Source organism: Rhinolophus sinicus, chromosome 1, assembly GCF_057876585.1.
Source record: "Rhinolophus sinicus isolate RSI-liver-muscle chromosome 1, RSI-T2T, whole genome shotgun sequence".
Classification (NCBI taxonomy): domain Eukaryota; kingdom Metazoa; phylum Chordata; class Mammalia; order Chiroptera; family Rhinolophidae; genus Rhinolophus; species Rhinolophus sinicus.
In genome coordinates, this window is record NC_142501.1 from 26,747,570 (window position 1) to 26,770,350 (window position 22,781).

The 22,781-nt window shown below is 39.3% G+C and overlaps 1 protein-coding gene across 9 annotated transcripts in view; it reads left to right on the forward strand.

The window, feature by feature from the left end:
- Positions 1 to 314: 314 nt before the first annotated feature.
- The window catches only part of RIMKLB (ribosomal modification protein rimK like family member B), a 43,451-nt gene continuing 20,984 nt past the window's right edge, over positions 315 to 22,781 (forward strand). For 2 of the 9 annotated variants that reach the window (XM_088797807.1, XM_074326070.2), the window contains exons 1-2: positions 323 to 825; positions 13,982 to 14,213. In XM_088797807.1, the coding sequence (XP_088653933.1) occupies positions 14,039 to 14,213 (175 nt within the window). In that variant the 5' untranslated portion in view covers positions 323 to 825; positions 13,982 to 14,038. Of the gene's footprint in view, positions 826 to 2,336; positions 3,142 to 11,045; positions 11,176 to 13,981; positions 14,214 to 22,781 lie in introns of all 9 variants that reach the window. The other 7 variants (XM_088797799.1, XM_074326069.2, XM_088797803.1 and 4 more) reach the window with 7 other exon arrangements.

Consider the following 22,781-nt stretch of genomic DNA (forward strand, 5'->3'; position numbering starts at 1 on the left):
GTCCAACGTGTGGTTGAATGCTGCCCGAGAGGGAATGTGAGGGCAGGGAGGGTGTACAACGGAAGGGATTAATCTCGCGGTTTCGAGTAGGGAACAAACCTCGCCCCCCCACCCGTTTCCCTTTCTCCGTGAGGACGGTTTGGGGCGGGTGGGGGAAAGCGCGTCCTCGAAGCGCTCTCGCGCTCCCGTTTCCCTCCCAGTGCGCGCGCTCCTTCGCTTCTTCGCAACCCCAGAGGCGGGCGATGGCCGCCGGTGGGGACAGGGTGCCTGGAGGGCGGGTCCCACACCCCAGGTGGCCCACCCCAGGTATTAGACCCGCTTGGCGGGGCTGGTCTGGCAAGCCTGGCCCCTCGCCCCGCCGGCCACCGCCCCCTCCGTACGCCGCGCAGCCGCGCCTGGAGGGCGGGGCCGGGGCGCGCGCCGGGGCTCTGCACGCGGCGCCTCGGTCTAGGGCAGCGCGGGGCGGCCTCAGCCGGCGTCGCGCGCGCTGTGTGTGAGCGAGGTCTCTCTCTCTCGCGCGCGCGCGCGCGCGCGGACGGCAGGAGCGTGAAGGAGCGAGGAGCGTCCGGGTGTGGGTGTGTGGGAACGAGTGTGTGTGGGAGTGGGGGTTGAGGGCAAGCCAGAGCGACCGTGAGGCTGTGAGAAAGTGGGCGAGTGTGCGAGGGCGCCCGGCCTGGCTGCGGGAGCCGCGGTGGCGGAGGAGGAGGGAGGCGGCTCCCGGCATCCCGACCCCATCCCCCTTCTCGGACCTCCAGCCCGCGCTTCCCTCCGAGGCCCCAGCCGGGCTCAGCTGGCCGAGTGCAAGGGAGCAGCCGTCCAAGCCAGGTGAGCGGTCCGATCGCTTCCCTCCCCCGGTGTCGGGAGTGTGGTGGAGGCACGCCCGCCCCGTGTCTCCCTCTCCGCAGCGGACGGGTTCGGCCGAATGGACTCGGAGGCGAGCGGGGGCTCGGTCCCCAGAGTGAACCGGGCTGTGCGCGCCCACCCGGGGCCCGAGGTTTGGGAAGGCCGGGGGTCGCTTCAGAGCCTGACGCGATGGGAAGCGACGCAGAACCTGGGCGGACTTGTCGGGTGTGCTGGGAGGGGGTCGATGATGCCTTGTGCGTGTGACTGGGAGGACCGTGTTGGAGAGGCAGCGATCTCAGGCGTGAAGTATGGTCTCCCTGTTTTGAACGGTGAGGGGGGTGTGGTAACCCTGGGAATGTGCTGTGCTAACCTGTCCCCAAGAGTGTGGTCATCTCTGCTGCCCCTGCTTCCGTCAGACAAATTCCTGTGGTATGACCGAGGGAGGAGGATGTGGTGTTCTCCCTACAGTCATGATGTTTTTAATTCCATGTTTTCCTCCTTACGTGTAAATTTTAGAGTGTGACAGTCATTCCTCTGTCCTTTGACAGCCCTCTGAATAAGAATGGGGTGACAAAATAATTGCCTGTGTTTGTTTTTCTTTTTTTAAAGCATTTGACCCTTATGCAACTTTTACCTTCCCCTTCTCCCCTTTAAAAAAGCCTAAATATGGGCTAATTTCAGAATTACTAATTTATCCATATGTCTGATAGCAGATTTGTAATCCCAGTATTTTATCCCATTTGTGTTTATGAATAGAGATGGGGCGTTAATTCTGTTCTGTGAGTGGAGTTATTATACTAACTGTGTTGAATGTAACTTAGATGTAAATTTTCAGTGTGCTGTTTTCCCATTAATTATGAAATCGTTCCCACATCTTTGTGGAGTTGGGTTAAATGCTAAATCTGTATGGGAAGTATATGGGCAGCTTAGTATGGTAGATATTTTTTTGTGGGCTTGACATGTTTATTATATTTATGGATGATTTTAATAATTGTAGCCATTAAAATTTAAATGTTATTTAAATCCCATTTTAATTCTTTCCAACATTGGGTAGTTTAAAGGTCATTTTTTTTCTGTTTTTTAAACGATTCATTGTCAAAATAGTTTAAGATATTCATTTGGAATACAATACTCTGGAATTCCAATCATGGAGATTTAATGTTTATTTTCTATCTTTTAGAGTGAAAAAGTCTAAATTAACAGTCATAGTTAAATTTTTTGTTTATTGGTTAACTGTGTGTTACCTGGTTAGTGTGTCAAAGGGGAGGAGGCCTATTTTGTTTTGAGGTAATCTTTTGTTTATTCCTTTCATCCTGGTTAGTGCTATTAATTTCCTTCTTTCATGTCATAGATTTAGTTGTTAGTTTGGCAATATGGCTGTTGATGTTTTTTTCTTTCTTTCTCTCTCTCTCTCTCTCTCTCTCTCTCTCTCTCTCTCTCTCTCTCACTCTCTCTTTCTCTCTTTCTTTCTTGTCTTCTCTTACCCCTACCAGGTGCTGGAGTCTGCTTGTCAGGGAGGGGGGCAGTCTGTCATTCTGAGAACAGAGAGCCAAGAAGGGGAACAGCAAATTTCAGTCACATACAATCTTCCACTCAGTCTAGAGCCACCTTTTTCTTTCCGACTATCCCCCTGCAGGTGGTAAGGAGCTGCATATCTAACCTTTAGACTTTTGGCTACCAGTTAAAATCCACTTAGTTTCTGTGGGGATAGCTTTTAAATTTTTTTCTCAAGTTTCCTTAGAGCCCCTCTTGATAGCATCTAGAGGTGGAGGGGAGAGTGACATCAAGAAACTCCCTTTTTCCCCCCTTCTCATTCAGTTCCCTTTTCCTCTTCAGAGGGAAATCTTATAAATTCTCTACCTCTTCTTAGCCATATTGTGAAGAAACAGACTAAAGGGAACATTCTGTTTTCCTCTGATGGATGAACACCAACCAAGTTTCAGGCATTAGTTTGTTGGGGGCACAGGATGAACCAAATCCTTTAAAATATCTTCCAGTTCTTCCTTTGCCTAATTTGTATCCACCTGGGATTTGCTACCGGGGTAAGTCACTACACTGATTTTTGTAAACTTGTTTCCACCCTTTGACCTGAAAGACTGAACAACATGAACCCTGGAATGGGGTTGGGAGAAAGGGACAGAGCAGAGCGAGTTGTCCTACACTTTGGGAAGTAGCTTTTATCATCCCTTGGGGAGCAGGCATAGAGACCTAAACTGAGTGAAAATGGGGAAGGAAGAACTTCTAGACCCACGAACAACATGTGAAGAGTGAGAGAAAACCAAACATAAAGTAAGGAGGGTGAGTTTTATTGTATGTTGCTTCCTGACAACTGTTTTGGGGGGGTACTTTAGTGATGTGGATTTGTATAGAGAATTTATGGCAGGTTAGTTTAAAAAGTATTTTCTGCCAGTAGGATTAAGTTATAAGCATATGAGAAAAGAGCCGTTAGAAATTGTAATAGTTATTTTAAAATCTGAGTTAGTAGATTGTGATAGGAATGATTTAAAAAAGTGTTTTTAAATGTTAGCTGTACTGGCATGTGCAGTTGTTTCAAGAGAGGTTGAATACAGGAGATTAGGTACAGATGTTGGGGAAATTGTCTTTCATTACTTGGGAATTTTCCTGCTTGTCATATTAAGGGTTGTTAAGAAATAATATAGTACCTACAAAAATATCTGTACATAATGTATTTCAGAGTCATGTGCCATATGTATCTGTGTATGTGTTAGGTTTACAAAAAAGAAGGACTTTCTGGCTTCATAGTAATGAATGCCATGGTGTTATTTTCAATGTTTTCTTTTCCAGTGTTTTTTTTCCTTTTAAAATTGGCTTGGAGGACAAAAGCCACAGTGCTCGCCAGCTCTACTCCCTTAGAGCCTGATCTGCATAGAACCCATCTGCTTACATCTTTTTTCCTCATCTTACTAAAATTGTTTTTTTTTCTCACCAACTTTAATTGTTAACAAAGCTAATTATTTCAGGATCAGTTGTATAATAATGACGGAAAATAGCATTCGGCTTGGTTGGGTTGTTTGTTTATGAGAAATACCAATTTTTGATAGCTATGTTTTGATCGAATGGGATACACATTTGTTTGGTATTTAATGTTGAAAATAGCTATGGTTTTTTTGGTGATCCCTTATGATTCAATATAGCAAACTCCTTAAATTAACTCCTAACCGTTGACTTTTGTATGTCATATATGAGGTTCTATGTTGCCCACTGGGAATAACAGCAGAGAATAAAACAGGGATTCTATCTTCATGGCATTTACAGTCCAATTTCATTGACCCCTGTACTTTTCATCTGTCAGTCAGTCCCCCCAGCAATGTCTAGAGGAGTCTACTAGATTCTTATATAAAATGTATACCAATTTGTGAATTGATGAATTAGCAAGACAAATTTGTGTAACCATTGATACACCCAATTCATTTTTACTACCTTTCTTTCAAAAATGGCATCACATTATCAATTTGTGACCAAAAAGAAATCCAAACCTACCCCTTACTTAAATGTTTTTAATATAGTCAGCTCCTTATAGTACATTCTTCTCTCCCTCTCCCTCTCCCTCTGTCTCCCACTCCTTTCCTCCCTCCCTCCCTCCCTCTCTCCCTTCCTCCCTCCCTCCCTTCCTCCTCCTCCTCCTCCTCCTCCTCCTCCTCCTCCTCCTCCTCCTTCTCCTTCTCCTTCTCCCTTCCTCTTTCTCTCCCTTCTTACACTAGCTCTTGGCTTCATATTCTTCTTAGGAATAAGGTCTCCACAATAGAACATGGATTTGCTACATAAGATGAGATGAATTCTGTTACTGCTCTGCTGTCCCATGTTTGACAGCATTTGAGACTTTGATACGTCTTGAAAACTACATCTTGAAAATTCATGCAAGTTTACCCAAATAGCAACCTTTGAATTCCCTGATGCTTTGGTGTTATCAGTTAGCCATATCTATAAAGTGTTCCGCTGGAGTACATTAATAGCTTTCCAACTGTTTTTTTCGAAGTAATATCCAAATGTTCAAAGAAAATTTGGCCCAACATTTAACATGTTAGATGAACTTTGAGCTATACAGTGCATTGTGTCTCGGGATCATTTTTCAAATCTTGTGCCATGTTCTAAAGATACTTTGATATAACATTCCTCTGTTAAGTGAAATCATTAGAAATTTTATTTGCATTCTAGAGTTTAATAGGTTTTGTGTACCACAGAGTATTTTGGGAATTTTAGTAACTAAGATACAGGTAATTTAAGTAACACCTTTTCTCACCTTTTAGTTGAAAATGTGTAAAAATTTGTATGTTAATTTGCTTATGACCTGTTTTTCCTTTTCCAATTTTCCTTTCATTATGGTAAAATACATACAACATAAAATTTACCATCTTAACCATTTTTAAGTACATAGGTTAGTGGTATTAAGTACATTCATATTGTTGTACAGTCATCACCATATCCATCTCTGGAACTCTCTTCACCTTCCAAAACTCAAACTCTATACATAAAAAACAACTCCCCATTCCCCTAACCCGCCAGTCCCTGGCAGCCACTGTTCTCCTTTCTGTCTCTATGAATTCGACTACTTTAGATACCAGAGCGTAATTAATGTCCTCAAGGTTCATCATGTAGCATGCATCACAATTTAATTCCTTTTTAAGGAATAGTATAGATATACTACATTTTGCTTATTTATCTGTCGACGTTTGGGTTGCTTCCACCTTTTAGCTATTATGAATAATGCTGCTATGAACATGTGTGTACAAATACCTCTTTGAGACTCTGCCTTCAGTTCTTTTGGGTATATACCTAAAAGTGGAATTGAATTGCTGGATCATATGGTAATTCTATTTTTAATTTTTTTTTTTTTAAGATTTTATTGGGGAAGGGTAACAGGACTTGACTGGGGAACAGTGTGTGCTTCCAGGCCTTTTTTCCGAGTCAAGTTGTTGTCCTTTCAATCTTAGTTGTGGAGGGTGCCATTCAGCTTCAAGTTGTCCTTTTAGTCTCAGTTGTGGAGGGCGCAGCTCAGCTCCAGGTCTAGTTGCTGTTGCTAGTTGCTGCGGGCACAGCCCACCATCCCTTGTGGGAGTCGAACCGGCAACCTTGTGGTTGAGAGGACGCGCTCCAACCAACTGAGCCATCCTTGAGCTCGGCGGCAGCTCAGTTCAAGGTGCCATGTTCAATCTTAGTTGCAGGGGGCGGAGCCCACCATCCCTTGCGGGACTTGAGGAATTGAACTGGCCACCTTGTGGTTGAAAGCCCACTGGCCCATGTGGGAATCCAAACGGTAGCCTTCGGAGTTAGGAGCATGGAGCTCCAAACGCCTGAGCCACCGGGCCGGCCCCTGTATTTTTAATTTTTTGAGAAACCGCCATAATGTCTCCTATAGCAGCTGCACCATTTTATTACATTCCCACTAACAGTTTGCCAGGCTTCCAGTTTCTCTACATCCTTACCAACACTGTTTTTTTTGGATAGTAGACATCCTACTACTACTATGTGTGAAGTAGTTTCATGGTTTTGATTTTCATTTACCTAGTGATTGGAGATGTTCAGTATCATGTCTTACTCATGACATTTTAACATCAGATAATTTTTAGCTCTATGAGGGCTGGGACTATGTCTATTTGTTTACCGTGGTATTTTTTAAGTATAGTGCATTGTAGAAACTCAAATATTAATTGAATGTATTACTTAATTGAATGCTTAGTTTTGTGTATTTAGTAGTTCCTTTATTAGAGTCTTAGTTTATCTGTGGTTATGACTAATTTTTGCTATTTGGGGGGGAGGGATATGGAAATACTTCTCCAGGGAGGTTGTGAAAAGGAATATAAAAGTTATTAAATCGTTAAATGTAAAATGATTATCTTATTAGTGTAAGAAGAAAGTCCCACTTATAAGCAGTACCATTACTTGTTGACATGTACAAACCTTGATATCAAGGGAATAATTTCCTTTAGCTTTTGAGCTAAGTATGATAGAGTATATTTGTTAAGGTAAAGTTTAGTGGTCTGTAATAAAGAATCCCCAAATGTCTTAGACGTAAACAGGATAGCATTTTATTTCTTTCCCATGCAAAAGACGTAGTAGGCAGTGCAAGGCCATGGCACCACACAATTGTTAGGGATTCAAGTTCTGACATACAGCTGTGCTTTTCCTAGGCTTGACTCCTGTCCTCACACTCCAGATGGTTGTTAGAGATGTAGTCATAACATCCTCATTCCAGGTAGCAGGATGGAGGAAGTGCCAAGGGAGAGTACATGTCCTAAGTATGCTTCCTGGAAGTTCAGTGCAGTACTTTCACTAAGCTCTCATCCACCAAAATTTAGTTATATGACCACATCTAGTTGCAAGAAAGCCTAGGGAATACAGTCTTTTAGTTACATGGCATTGTATTCTGCTTAATGTCAGATATCTTATTACTAAGGAGTAAGTAGAAAACGGATATTGTGAGGCAAGTGGGAATCTCTGCCACAGAATGTGTGGAATTTGAAGTCACTCTGGGCTCTACCACTTTCTAATTGTGTGAATTTAGACAAATTAACCTCTCTGCTTTACTTGCTAAACAAAGACAATAATGTGTCAAAGGGATGGTTGTGAGGATTAAATGAGAAGATACAAAAAACTGCCTAACACAGTATTTGGACATATACTCACTGAAAATGTGAATTTATTTGCTTTATCCAAATTTCCTTTAATATCTTTCCTTTAATATCTAGGTATAGTAGAAAAGAGTCCAAAGAGATCAGAAAACCTGACTCCTAGTCCTGCCTCTATTGTGATGTCTTGGGCAGGCCATTTCTTTAAAATTGGATAATATATGCTTGTGTTCCTCACATAATTAATTATATGAGATTAAATGAGAAAATATATGTGGAAAGTACTTTTTGAACTGCAAATGGAGAATGTGTTTAACCTTACCTCTGTGCATTGTTTTGCCTTTGTCATGCACATATTTCTTTATATGAAGAAGGGGAATTTATTATAGGCACTTGTCTATGTATTCCAAAGTGTTGCCTTTCCTTACCTTCATGGCTTTTTCTGTTTCTGTGTAAGCACTCAAGGTTTACTATTATTTTTCTTCAGTCTTTTGATAAAAGGACCATATTGAATTTGGTTAGGAAAATGGTTATCCTTTCATTTTTCACCCATAATCATGTATATAGCTTTTAAAAAGGGGTGTTATGGGTGAAAGAGGTATAAGAAGGAGAGAATAAACATGTCATGTAAATTTTGGGAAATTAGGTGTTTGCTCCGTTTTTGAGGTATATACTCTTTTGAGTATAAGGAGGGTACCCTAGGGACTGTCATACATTCCTTTTCTGTCACTGGTAAAGTCAGTTTTGATTAATATCTAGCCTCCTGCTTTTGCTTTAACAGCATTTCAGCCTACCTTTAAGTTAATGTAGTAAAGAAAATGACATTTTATAAACTCAGAATATCTAAACAGCAATATTATTTTAAGTGGCATCTTAGCTAAAGGATGCAATTATATAGGAACTACCTAGTTTCAAAAGGACATTCTTTTTGTGATCATTTATTGATGAACATTTTTAGTGGGTAATAGGGTAACTGGACTAACACAATTATTTGGTTGTTTTTGAGACACTTCTGAGTTTTTAGACTTACCATTTATTTTCTGTATCTTTAAAAAATGTATGAAAATCACTACTCTCGCCAAACAGCAGATGATTCTCCCTTTTCCCCATTTTTCCTCTTAATGCGTTTGTCTCTACCACTTATTCCCATTTTTTTTCTCATTTCTAACAGCAGTTCAGATCCACCTCTGATAGACTTTTGGATAAAGGACAGGAAAGGGTAAATTTTCACATATATCCCAAATTGTGTTTTGTTTTGTTTTGTTTGGAGGGAGTTGGAAATAATTGGAGACATAACTCATTGAGAGAAAAAAGCCTTGATAAACAGATCCTTGGTTAAATCTGAAGCATTACAAAGTTGGTGTTAAAAGGTTATGATTTTATTATTAAGTCACATGACTAGAGGGGGTGGGGAATAGATTAATGTTAAGGAATTGGCTAGTGTGATTGTGGTACTGGAGAATTCTAAATATGTATGGCTGGCCAGTAGTTTGGAAACTCAGGCAGGATTACTATGTTATAGTCTTGATTCAGAGTTTCTTCTCTGGGAAATCTCATTTTGCTCTTTAGTCCTTCAACTGATTGGATGAGGCCCTCCCACATTATAGACAATAATCTCCTTTACTCAAAGTCAACTGATTATAGATGTTAATCACATTTACAAAATACCTTCACAGCAACATGTAAACTAGCAACATGTTTGACCAAACAATTGGGTACTGTTACCTAGCTAAGTTGACACATGGGGAATTCAGGTGTTGGAGCATGTTTGTAGTGACTAAAAATAAAAATTCATTTTTCCAATTTCTCAACTGAGGCAGTAGTAGGTAGCATTAGTTAGGGATGTCCAGTAGGCACATTGAAATTCAATTTAGAGCTCCTGGTTGGAGAGAGATATTTAGTAGGTCAATGAAATATTCAGGTTTCAGTAATAATAGTTGAAACTTGTCTGAGGATGACATTTCTAGGAAAGGAGAGAAGGGCTTAAGAATGAAGCCCTGAGGGTTATGTATAGGAGAGCTGTCAGGAAAAAAGAGTCACAGAAAAGGAGACTGGAAGGGTGACTACAATTCAAGATACACATATTTATAAATCTGATACAACTTCTGTATTTCACATATAAGACAGAATGATGTCATTGAAAGCACATCTGTAGTAATTGTCAGATGTAGTAAATTTTAGTTTTTATATTAGTATTCATTTTTTTATTTCCTAACCTTTATTCTTTTTCAGTCTTTTGATTCTGATTTCATATGTTATTCTTACCTGGATTAAAGAATTTTCCTAATAGTAAGTGGTATGTTAATATCTTCCAATGGTAGATTGTGATTTTGCTTTTTTCCTACCAGAATAATTACTACTGGGGAGGGGCCTCATAAGAAAAATAAATGATTCACTTTATTTATGACAGTGACTTTTTTTAATGGTGTTCCTATCCAGAAGTTTGCATGAGAAAGCTATCTCTAATATAAAAGTAAATTCTCTCTGAATTTCTCTTTATTTCAAAAAAGCTACTTTAGTAGTTTACCAGTAGTATTTATTTGGTATCTGATATTTATGCATAACATTGTTTTCCTTTGATACTCTGGGGAAATAAAGAAATGGAGGATGGAAATTAGTTTATCAGAGTTTACATTCTAAGAGGAGAAATATTGTGCTCTAGTGTATATATATGGACATTTACAAATGCCATATTTGTCTTACACTGTTGGAGACTAAACTCTTACAGATATCTTATTGGGTAACCAAACCTACTCCTTTAAATGGCAGAGGAAAAAAAGGAACCACTTTATTTTACAGGGGACTTTTTTCTGTCTTTTAAAATAATGAATATAATTTGAACTTTTTTTTTTTTAAAGACTCAGGATAGTGATTTATTTGGTGTACTTTTGGGCTCCTGGTTTGTAAATTTACTGTTACGCTTTTGACTTCTTAACAAGCTTTTTTGTTCTTTCTTTTTCCTTGATTTTAATGGGTAGGAAAAATAGAAAAGTAGATGTTTTAAAATAATAGTTAGGGAAGGAGGAGGCCATCAGAGAAGGTGCCAACCTGCTGGTCCCCTCCCGGCCCCACTGGAAGGTGTTCGTAACCAGGCCATGGGGGTGAGGATGGGGGGTGGAAATGGCAGGTGATGTGGAGCCTCTGCCTTTGGGATTAGAGAGTCTTCATGGGTATGGTTAGATGTGATTCCCAGTGGATCAGCCTTAAAAATGTGAGCAGCCACCACAACATCAGCCCTGGGCACTGAGGATGGCCAGCTGCTCGTCCTCCTGTGGAAACGAGTGGGTCATTGAGTGGAGAGAGTGCCCTTTCATTCCCTGGCAATAAACTGGTCTCTGGAGATCACTGTAAAATATAGTGGATAAAAAAATCTTGACAGGTGTCACTTGATATCAGCACTAATGGAACTATAATTAACAAGCTGAAGGTTGTTAGAATCAAATGTGCCCTTTACAAACTGGGGATGTCATCTACTTGGTGTATAGTAGGAATAACGAGTTGGAACACAATGTGGCATACCTCTATGAATCTTTACATGAAAAACAAGACATTAACGATCTTTTGAGGCTGATAAAGAAAATGTATTCCTCATGACTAAAGATACCTCAATTCTAGGTGTGCTGATGACCCCTACAGCCTGCCAAGTTACCTGCCACTTAGGTGGGCTTTGAGAAACCACAGCCTGACACTAATGTCAGATCTTCAATACAGCCTCTACATCTTTCATAGAGTCTTCTTTTACAAGGTGAGAGCATTCCTCCAGTTCCAAATCCTAGGGTGCAGGCATCCCTTCTGAAAGGATGTGGTCCATTTAGGGCAAATGATGGTATCTGTAGCTTTGCTTCCACTCTCCCAGAGAGGGGATGCCATTTTCTTTGTTAGAACCCCAGGATCAAGAGAATTTGGAGCCCATTATAAAAAGAGAAGGAAAGGAGATGGGGGAGCCCAATCTGAACATGCAGTTGTTTGTTACGTACCAGTGTAGAAACACCCAAACTTTATGCAGCTGTGAAGCCAGATGTGATGGAGACGCTCACGTGCATTATCTGTCAGGAGTTGCTGCACGACTGTGAGACTGCAGTCCTGGAGTGCTTTTATTGTTTGGCTATAGAATCACTGGAAACACCATATTGGGTTGCCGGTGAGGCCTGTGCTTTTTCCGAGAGCCGACATATCAGTATTGGCAGAATGTTCGTGCTTCCCAGTTGCCAGTGGCTTAACATCCCATCCTGATTTCTGTTGGGAACTGCTGTATTCATGCAATACAGTTTTTCATACAGTGAAATTCAATCGTATTGGTGAACAGACGATGTTCAAGAACTTAGAGTCAGGGAGGCATTTAGATTAGAGTATTGGTGGTCAAGGACACTGTTTCAAAAACTACCCAATATAAATATTTTAAGGGCATTTTTACAGTTTTCCTCTGGGGAAACGAGATCTCTACATTAGGTACTCGGTGTGACTTTTCTTTTTTGGAGTTTTTCCTTCTGAGTGAGACCCTTCCTAGTAGGCTGGGAAGCCTTATAAGGGCCACGTCCTATCTTCCTAGTGTGTAAGAATAAGTTCAGTTATTACCATATATCTAGCCTAGGGTTCAAGTGTACGTGTTCTTGACCACAGCTGTGGAACAAGGGCAAAGAGGGCCAGGAGGTTCTGGGCACAAGACATCCCCTCTGCTGGTTACTTGGGTCTCAGCCTGATGCATCACCACAGCTGAGAGCTTCTCCCTCTTGCTTTTCCACAGCTACAAGCTCCTCTCTCTCGCACATCTCCCACATTTCTTCCCTGCTTTCCAGTGACTGATGCCTTTGAGGGCATGGGTGGGGCAGGCATGGCAGGCCAAGGTTCCGGGTGTGTGTGTAGTAGTTCCTTTGTCCCATGATGTTCTGGTCTTAACCACCGTGTGCATCTGTGGAGCAGGCTCTTCTGGCTGAGACCCTGGGGAGGGAGCGAATGGTGCATTAGGGACCAGTACCAGCTGCTGTGACGCTGGAAGCCATCCATCTGTATGACCACTGCTTCCTCTAGTTCTTGCACTTGTCTTTTCCTTCTATGTTTGCCAAGTTATCTGGAATAATACCAGAAATTTTAGTTTTGAAAGCAAAAACTAGTTTTTTGTTGAAATAACCTGTTAACGTTTGTTAATAAAACTTACAACTTCGCTTCTTCTCAGGGAAGCGATTTTTGACTGTTGTCTTATAATATAAAACTCTGAGAAGCAAAACTATTTGTAAAAAAAAAAAAAAAGTCCTTTTTTTGCATTCTAGTGAACAAGCTGTGTTTATTTTGTTAAAATCTATTTAAAAAAAGAATGAAAACACTGAATAAGCACATGCTGTCCTGACGGAAATAAACAAATTTTAGTAAATGGACTTTGACATTTATTTTGGTTATTTAAAGTTTTTTTCAACATTCTCAAATTACTTATTTTGATTAAAGTTGCTGTGTAAATGACTTCAGTGTTGATGCTCATCCAGTAATATAGGTGCTGTGCTATTTTCTCTTTTTACATACCCATAAATATGTTTATAATAAAATATACATATAACAAAATAAGGTAAGAAAATTGAATAGAAAACATAACATGAATAGACGTGGTTGGGGTTTGTAGTAAAGGGAGAGCTATGGGGACATACTGTTGATGATTGCAGTCTCATTTATTTTATATCAAGGATTTGCATTTTTGGGGAGGGAATAAATTTGTCGAAAGTATATGATCAGAGTAAAGTATATTTCTAGACAATATACAAGGCGTGGTCGAACAATACGGTGAATGTTTAAATAAAAATTTATTACAGTAAAAGACACATTGCCGTTAATCCTCAAAATACTCCCCCTTCGAATTTACTTATCCCATCATTCTTGCCACTTTCTGAAGCAGTTTTGGAAGTCCTCTTTCGTGAGTGTCTTTAGTTGCGCTGTCATGGATGCCTCAATGTCCTGAATCATTTTGACTTTGGGGAAGAGCCAGAAGTTGCATCTGGTGAATAAAGTGGATGAGGACACACCATAATGTTTTTATTTGACAGAAATTGCCGTATATCAGAAACAATGTTGTCATGATGGAGGATGATTTACTGAACACTTTAAAACACACCGTCTCTCAACCGTAGCTCACACCTGACTGCACCGAACAAGTTGAAACTTGTCACACACTGTTATTAAGGTTCGATGTGCCACTTCCTGTATTGAAAATCCCATTTGATGGCACTCGGTAGCAGCATTTACTGTATTTTTTTTTATCACACCTTGTATAATATAGGGAAAAGCACTGAAAGTATCTGATAAGTGCTGGCTGTAATTAATTACAAAATTGCAGTGCTACCCAGCTTCCCCAGTGGAAAATGGAGAAATATTATGAAGGGGGAGGTTTGTCAGTTTCCATATTTCTAGTGGTGTAAAAATTTTTAATTTGAATGAAAGGGAAAAAGTCATAATATTCCCTGTTATCCTGTTTGTGTAGTTAATACATGATCACAGCATTTATTTGTGTAAAAGTCAGCAATTAAGTAGATTTCTTAATTTGTATGTATATTTTCTCTTCCATTTAGGAAGAGTTTACATTCAGGAGGAAATAATCCAGGAAAAGGAAGAACACGCAGATCAACATGTGTAGCTCTGTGGCAGCCAAATTGTGGTTTTTGACAGATCGTCGAATCAGGGAAGACTATCCCCAAAAAGAGATCTTACGAGCATTAAAGGCCAAATGTTGTGAGGAGGAACTGGACTTTAGGGCCGTGGTGATGGATGAGGTGGTGCTGACAATTGAGCAAGGAAACCTGGGTAAGTCTGTACTAAGTAATTTTTGGGGTTTTTACTTAGAATATGGTTAACTGCATGTTTTCTGAATAATTAGGACAAAGGAGTTGTTAACAGCCTTATCATACTCAGTATTCTCTAATCTTAAGAAATGGAAACATCAGTGTTTATTAAATCCCTTATTGCATTATTTAGTAAATAGTTGGGAGGGAAATTAAAGATAACTTGCTAGTTTTCTTTCATTATTACTGTCTTCTAGTTTTGTTTTGTTTTTTAATGCTCACACTTTTTTTTTTTTTTAGATTTTATTGGGGAAGGGGAACAGGACTTTATTGGGGAACAGTGTGTACTTCCAGGCCTTTTTTCCAAGTCAAGTTGTTGTCCTTTCAGTCTTAGTTATGGAGGGTGCAGCTCAGCTCCAGGTCCAGTTGCCGTTTTCTAGTTGTAGGAGGCATAGCCCACCATCCCTTGCGGGAGTCGAACCGGCAACCTTGTGGTTGAGAGGACACACTCCAACCAACTGAGCCATCCGGGAGCTCAGTGGCAGCTCAGCTCAAGGTGCCGTGTTCAATCATAGTTGCAGGGGGCGCTGCCCACCATCCCTTGCGGGAGTCAAGGAATCGAACTGGCAACCTTGTGGTTGAGAGCCCACTGGCCCATGTGGGAATCGAACCAGCAGCCTTCGGAGTTAGGAGCACGGAGCTCTAACCGCCTGAGCCACCGGGCCGGCCCCTTTTCTAGTTTTAACACGTTGTGTATGGATCACGAGAATCTTCGTTTTGTTCTGAGCCATGCGTTAAGGACGGATAACGAGAATTCTCGTTTTTACTGTTGACTCTTTTTACTTTGCACATTTTATTGAATTATTTGTGTTTCGTTAATAACAAAGGAAGCTGCTTTCTGTAGTATCACACCAGGAGGGATTACTAACATCATAGGTGAGTAAATCCTAAAGAATTCCATAGAAAAATAATAAATGACATAGAAGCATTTACGCTTTAAAGAAAAGAGTGCCTTTTAAAGTAGTTTCTTTTAAAAACCTGCCGGAACAGAGGGGTATGAGGGATTTAAACCCCGCCGTACGCAACGTGTTAAATACCTTGTTTATAACATACTCATAAGGGAATTTGTAATTTGTAATCCATGGGGGTCCTTTTAGTAAATGAATCAATTCACATGTGATTCCTACTGTTTTTTTCTTTTTTTTGCCCTCTTTTTCGCCTCCCCCTCCTACTCCCATTCAAGCTGTTGTTTCTCAGTCTAGTTGTGTAGGACACAGCTCCCTGGCCCGTGCTGGTATTATGAGCCTTGCGCTCCCCCCGGCTGAGGCAATCGGTTGCTGGTCGTTGGTCAGCTGCTCACAGCTGCTCACAGCAGCTCTCGCCGACTGCCGGCCGGCTCACAATGACTGCTGGCCACTCATGGCAGCTCACAGCAGTTCACGCCGATCCCCGGCTGCTCACGGCAGCCCAGCTCCAGGGAGAGCCATTGTTCACAATCTTAGTTGTAGAGGGCGCAGCTCACTGGCCCATGTCGAAATCGAACCAGCAACCTCGGCCTTAGGAGCATGGCGCTCCAACCACCTGAGCCACCAGGCCGACCCACTGTTTTTTTCCTTTATAAAAAGTTTACACATATGGTATAAAAGACTAATAGGCTTTTTAATGGAAAAAAGAGTGCTAATGATTTGACTCAACTGATGATAAGTATGCCTAGTATTTCATATTTGTTTTAGGATTATAAGGGGAAATACCTTGGAAATGTATAAAAATTCTTTAGGACTAATTTTCAGGAATCTTTTACATCTTTGCTTTGGATAGTTATGGCTTGTTACAGCTAAATTGGTCATTTCTGTTGTGGAGCATTATATGGTGGCATATAAGTGACACTTTTGATTAACTTTCAGAAAATAATATAATGGTTTAGTGATAGTGTTGGGTATGGATATAAGTAAAACAAACACTTAAAATGCATTCTAGATCATTTACTTGTTTTGTTGACAGGAATCATAATGAGGCTATGCATTTTAATTTCCTCAACATTAAAATGGAGAGATGATTTTTGTAAGAATTAATATGCAAAGTACAAATCTGCTATTTTAGGGTAATTTCATTCATAGGCTAGTTAATAGATCCAGAATCTTGCACGGTTAATAACATGATACCATAGATTTAAGTAAGTAGAATTTCTTAGGAAAATTCACTCTTTGTTCTCTGCCCTCTTAATATTTATTTATTTCATTCTCAGTACCTTTTAGCAGTTATTGCAGCTTTAGAAATGACTGCTTTAGAAATGTTTCTAAGTTGTTGGAATTGAGTGAGTAACTAGTTACTACCTTCGTAGAAAAGATAGGTGGCTATCTTTTCTACACATACATCAACACATGTATCCTAGGATGTGTTTTTCTAATTCTGTAAAAAATATCATTGGGAATTTGCTGGGGGATTGCATTGTCTCTGTAGATCACTTTGGATTCAGTCCGTTATTCTTTAATTTCTTTCAGCAGTGTTTTATAGTTTACATTGTACAAGTATTCACCTCCATGGCTAAGTAAATTCCTAAATATTTTTATTCTTTTTGATGCTATTGTAAATGGAATTGTTTTTGTATTTCGTTTTTAGATTATTCATTGTGTATAGAAGAAATGAAGCTGCTTTTTGTGTGTTGACTTTTTATCTGTTACTTTGCTGAATTTATATATTTGTTTTAACAGGTTTTTTTTGTGGAGTCTTTAGCCTTTTCTCCATATATTAATAAGATCATATTATCTGTAAAAAGAGATAAGTTTACTTCTTCCTTTCCAATTTGGGTGCTTTTTATTTCTTTTTCTTGCCTAATTGCTCTGGCAAGAACATCCAGTAGTATGTTAAATAGAAGTGATGAAAGCAGACATTCTTGCCTTTTCCCTTACCTAGAGGAAAAGCTTACAGTCTTTCAGCCTTGAATGTGATGTTTGCTGTGGGGTTTTCATATATGGCTTTAATTATGTGGAGGTAATTTTCTATTCCTATTTTGTTGAAAGTTTTTATCACTAAAAGGTGTTGAATTTTGTCAGATGCTTTTCCACATCATTTGAGATGATCTTTTTTTTTCCCCCTTCATTTTGTTGATGTAGTATATTACATTGATTGGTTTTCCTATGTTGAATGCTCCTTGCATTCTAGGAATAAATCTCACTTCGTTACTGTGTATAATCCTTTTACTATGCTGCTGGATTCTGTTTGCTATTGTTTTGTTGAGGATTTTTGCATCAATATTCATAGGGGATATTTGTGTAGTTTTCTTGTAGTGTCTTTGTCTGGTTTTAGTATCAGGGTTATGCTGGCCTCAGAATGAATTAGGAAGCGTTCCCTTCACCTCAGTTTTTTGGAAAAGTTTGGGAAGGATTGGTATTAATTCTTTAAATGTTTGGTAGAATTCACCAGTGAAGCCATCAGGTCAGCTGGTCCTAATTTGTTGGGTTGATTCTGTCTCTTTAGCACTTCTTTTCCATTGTTGCATTAGTAGACAGACCTATCCCCAAATAAAGTTATTTCATATAATTAAAACATTTTAATTTCTTCTGGCATTTTTCTTAAATACTCCTCTGGAAGTTTTCTGTTAGTTAATTGCAAAGGAAGGAGAAAGGAATAGTTTGAAAGCACCTACTATATACAAAGCATAACACTAGGCATCTTAAGTACATATATCTTTCCCCCCTCCTTTTCAAAATACCAATAGGTTTATATACATTTCTTTGTTATACAAATGACACAAACAGTATCAAAATATAGAAATAAAAGTAAATATCTGAAATTTTGCCATCTACAGATTGATCACACACATACATATGTGGATTCATAACATACATGCTGTTTTTTAAATTTTTTTCACGTGTCAAGGTGATTCACGTCTGTGTGCCAAGATACTGTGGTAGGCACTGGAGATGCAAAATAGAATAGTCCAGGGGCCGGCCCGGTGGCTCAGGTGGTTGGAGGGCCGTCCTCCTAACGCCGAGGTTGTGGGCCAGTGAGCTGCACCCTCTACAGCTAAGATTGTTTGTTAACAACGGCTCTCCCTGGAGCTGGGCTGCTGTGGGCTACTGTGTGCTGCCATGAGCGGCTGGTGGCCAGCATGAGTGGCTGGCAGCCATCGTAAGCAGCCGGAGGTCGGCGAGAGCTGCCCTGAGCTGCTGTGAGCAGCCAATCGGCGACCCATGACCGACTGCCTCAGCTTGGGGGGAGTGCAAGGCTCATAATACTACCATGGGTCAAGGAGCTGTGTCCTACACAACTAGACTGAGAAACAATGCTTGAACCAGAGTGGGGGTGGGAGGGACGGAGGGAAAAAAGTAGAATAGTCCAACTGGTTCATGGCTTCTTTAACCAAAGTGGGAGACAGGACATTATGCCAAAGTCAAAGACATAATTAGACACTAATTATTATAAAAGGAAGTATAGTGTGACATGAGAGAGTACACCAGTGGAATCTTGTTTAGATACAGAGATCAGAGAAGGCCTTTTTAAGGAAATGACTCTAAAAACCTGAAGGATGGATAGGTGTTATCCAGGAGTAGAATGAGAGAAAGAGTATATCCGTTGCCCCTAGGTAGGATTTCTTTGCCATAAATTCCTAGAAGAGGGAATCACTTTTCATTGCCAAACTGTAGGATTTCTTTGCCATAAATTCCTAGAAGAGGGAATCCTTTTCATTGCCAAACTGTCCTCCAGAAAGGTTGTACTTATGTGCCTCTTTCCAATATTCTCTCCAGTGTGATTGTTATCATTTTGATGTTAATTAGACAAATGGCCCAGATTGAGTTGCTTTCTGTTTTAATCTTTTGGAAATTGGGATTGTGATTCCCAACCCAGCTGGGCAGTGGGATATATACAGTTGGGTATTTCCTTAAGTCAGAAAATAAGTTGTTAAGTATTCAAAGGAAAAACCTTTACTGTCTTCAGTCATCAGGAAGAAATATCTTTAATGAACTCAGATCTTCTCCCCCAGCCTTCCTCCTATTATCAAAGTATTTGGGAGCTTTGATTATATTTAGTCTGCATGCTAAATTAGTCTACATTTTTGGTATTAATTCTTCAGTGAGATACCTGAATGAAATTTTATCTTCTCTGCCAGTACCAAGTGATTATACCTTTCTTATCAGTGTTTACCTGTCCTTTTCCAAAGTATTTCAGGAAAGTGAAGGAATTGGATTAGTTGTACCTCTAATGCTTTAAATTCTTTCACATTTAGGGATCAAATTGCTCTTGGAAATAACTATAGTTTTATATGTGATGCTGAGTATTACAAATTAGGGTATAGCTGTATGAATAAAACTCACTATGATAAATTACAAACAGATGAAGTGAGATAAACTAGGAAATGTGACATTCTTGCAAATAAATAAGAAGGTCCTTATTTATAAGTGCCATGTCAAAATAATTCCTTTCATTATTTATTGTTCCATAGCTTTCAGTTTATATTTACTACTACTTATGTTTATTTAAAATTATATGGTTATATAAATATGTTTATGTTTCTCTATTTTTATTTTTATTTACTTATAGGTGTATTCAGAAAGTTTTGATATCATGCAGTTGTGATTGCTAAAAGTTGGGTAGAACAGATTGACATAAACAAGTATTTATCTTTAATGTGGAGCCACTGTTTAAAAAGTTTACCCTTTTTCAAAGTGGACATGGGCTCGGCATTTAAAAGGTTTGCCTACATTATCAGGATGCTTTGCTATCTCTCGCCCCTCTCGTACAGTATGTTGCTATTAGAAGACTGCAGTAAATTTTTATGGCTAGCTTCATTAACAATTACTTAAATTATATATTTCCTCACTTCTGTATAGCTTTTCTTTACCATTTCAGTAAAGATTGCTGTTATATTTTATGTATGAAGAAACTATAATAATAAGGTTGGATATAGTATCTCAGCTTTTAATTTTCAAATCACATTAGGATAATAGTAAGGAAAATAACTTCATAAACACAAGTTTTCATGCTAAATTAGCAAAATAGAAGACTATCATCTTGTTTCTAATACTGAATCCGTATGCATCAAATACTAAATAAACCAGAAATATTTGATCAGGATTGAGGACAAAAGCGTTCTTCCAAGTCCTATTGCTAGTAACAGGTATCATGTGCCAGCAACCTACTCTACCCCACCATTGTAAACTGAGAGTAATTGAAAGCTACTAACAATTACTAAGGACTTACTGTGTATCAGTCAAGTACTTTAGATGTTCCCCCTCCCCCCCATCCTTCTCAAAACTTCTCAAGTGTGGCTAGGATTTTATCCCAAGGTTCAGATTCAGAGTATCTTAAAAAGTAGGTGCTCAGGAAATGTTTTTGAATGACTAAAATGACTAGATAAATGGATTAATCCCTTAAGGGTATTTTGTCTTTTTGTTTATCAATTTCATAAAGTATTTCTCCTAAGCCAGTTTTTTAACTATCTGTAGAGAAGCTAAAGAGAATGTACGCAAACATGCAGAACTTGCATGGTTAAGCATTTATAAATAAAGTCTAAGGAGATGAATTATTTTAGCTAGTGGCATCAGTGTTCTCTAAATTTGATATGTCTTTCTTCCTTTTGCCAACTTTTGGGATAGAGTTGGTTATCTTGACCTCAGATTCTGTATTTTATAATGGTACTTACAAAAAAAACTAACCAGTTATTACCTTCCATAAAAAAATGCTTTAAAAATGGATAGCCATAATGATTGTGCTTGTTTACTTGCTTTCTATTTTCCCTTTCTCTTTCTTTTCTGTCAAAAAATTTTATTCAGTTAATTGAATTAAAAAAAATCAGTTCACCCATTTTCTCTCTGGTTTTTAAACACATGACTGTCAGCTGCGATGCAGTAATCCTCAGTGATAATGAGGAACACTGTTATAGTAGTCTTCCTTTTGTTTCTTTCTGTACCAACTGATGAAGGTCTGGGAAAGGAATTTTATTGATTCCTCATCATTCCCAAAAGAACTTACCTGTGAAGGAAAAAAAATTGTCTCTGCCTGGGATTGATAGCTAAATAAGACAGAAACAAATTGGAGGGGAAAAGGATTACTGAGAATGTCAAAGAGGGATATTTTGATGGGAAATACAAAATATATCTTGTTAGGAAGCAGCCAAGCAGATAGGAAAGGCATATATATTCTTATAAGAATGGATTCTTAAAGAGTGGCATTTGCTAAGAGTGTCCAGGAGATCAGTAGCAGAGTCATAAGAGATGTTACTTTGCCTATTTTGGCTCACATTCATCTGTACCTTCCCTTCTTTCCAGCCTTGGATGACCTTCTCTTTGCCTAGAATAACAAAGTGTTTCTGTTACTGAAGGCATTGGATTTCTTTCCATCCTCAATAATACCCATAGTGTACAATGCAGATCTGACTGCCTTGGGTAGAGTAGTACTCCCATATTCCCATTTTTCTGGTGGCAGCAGATAGGTGGTTGCTACTGGAGGTATGTATTGAGCATGGAACAGTTTCATTGCTTTCTTTACCCCGTTTCTTAAAAAGAGCAAAAGCTGTCTACAGTTTAGGGAAATGAGAAGATAATGTAATAATGGTTGAATTTTCTTGACAGTTGATGGCATCTCTTTTCCTGATTACTCAAGCTTTTCTTAAAATTCAATTTTTTTGTTACCTCTGTTTTATTTAGTGAATTTGATCATTCCCCCTTGATAATACTGACTTTTCTTATCTTTCATAATAGTACTTACCATTAGATTTTTCTAGTTTTTTGACTGACTTTTCCTCAGGTTTTTGCTTCCTTATTGACATCCACCAAATCTTGGTTCTAGGTTTCTGTTTCTTCCTTTTGTTTTTCAGTCTATATATCCTGATTTCTTTAGTGATAACATCTTGGGCTGATTCCCAATAAATAAATAAACACACACACACACATTCCATAGTATCAATATGGATTATATATGCATATATGTAAGTTTCGATCCATACTTCAACTATTACAGAGTAGTTCTACTTTGTCCTTATGTTATCACCAAAATCTTTCATATCTAGATGCAGATTCAGCATCTTCTGTTCTAAACTGGCTTCCCTTTCCAACTTTCTCATTCTCCATAGCGTAGTCTCACACTTTTCACTTCCAATCTGGTCACTAGGTTTTTTTTCCGATTAAAAATAATAGTAATACTCTTTAGATTTTTTTGAGTGACTGTTGAGGCAAATCACTGCCAAAGCCTAAGGATGAGAATGTGCAGGATTGCAGAAATATGCTGTTGCTGATCTCAAGATGCCTGTAGCAGCACAGTGAAGGATTGTGAGGAGAATGCCTAAAGCCACTGGTGAAACCTCACATCTGCTGATGACCACGTACCTACCCATAGCTGCCTCTGGAGAACAATGACTTCCACTTCTCTTTCACCTTTAAAATTTTGTGTAATTGTTTCTCATTGGATTCTCTAAACGGAATCCTTTTGGCAAGGGAGCGTGGAAATGTTTCTAGCCCCTGCCCGTAACAGGGCGAGATTAAAAGATGGGGGTGGGGGAATAGTGTGAAATGTCAACAGGTAATATTCAGCACACACCCTCAGTTTCCTTAATCAGAACAGATGAAAACTCTTTAGCTCAGAATTTGTGGAT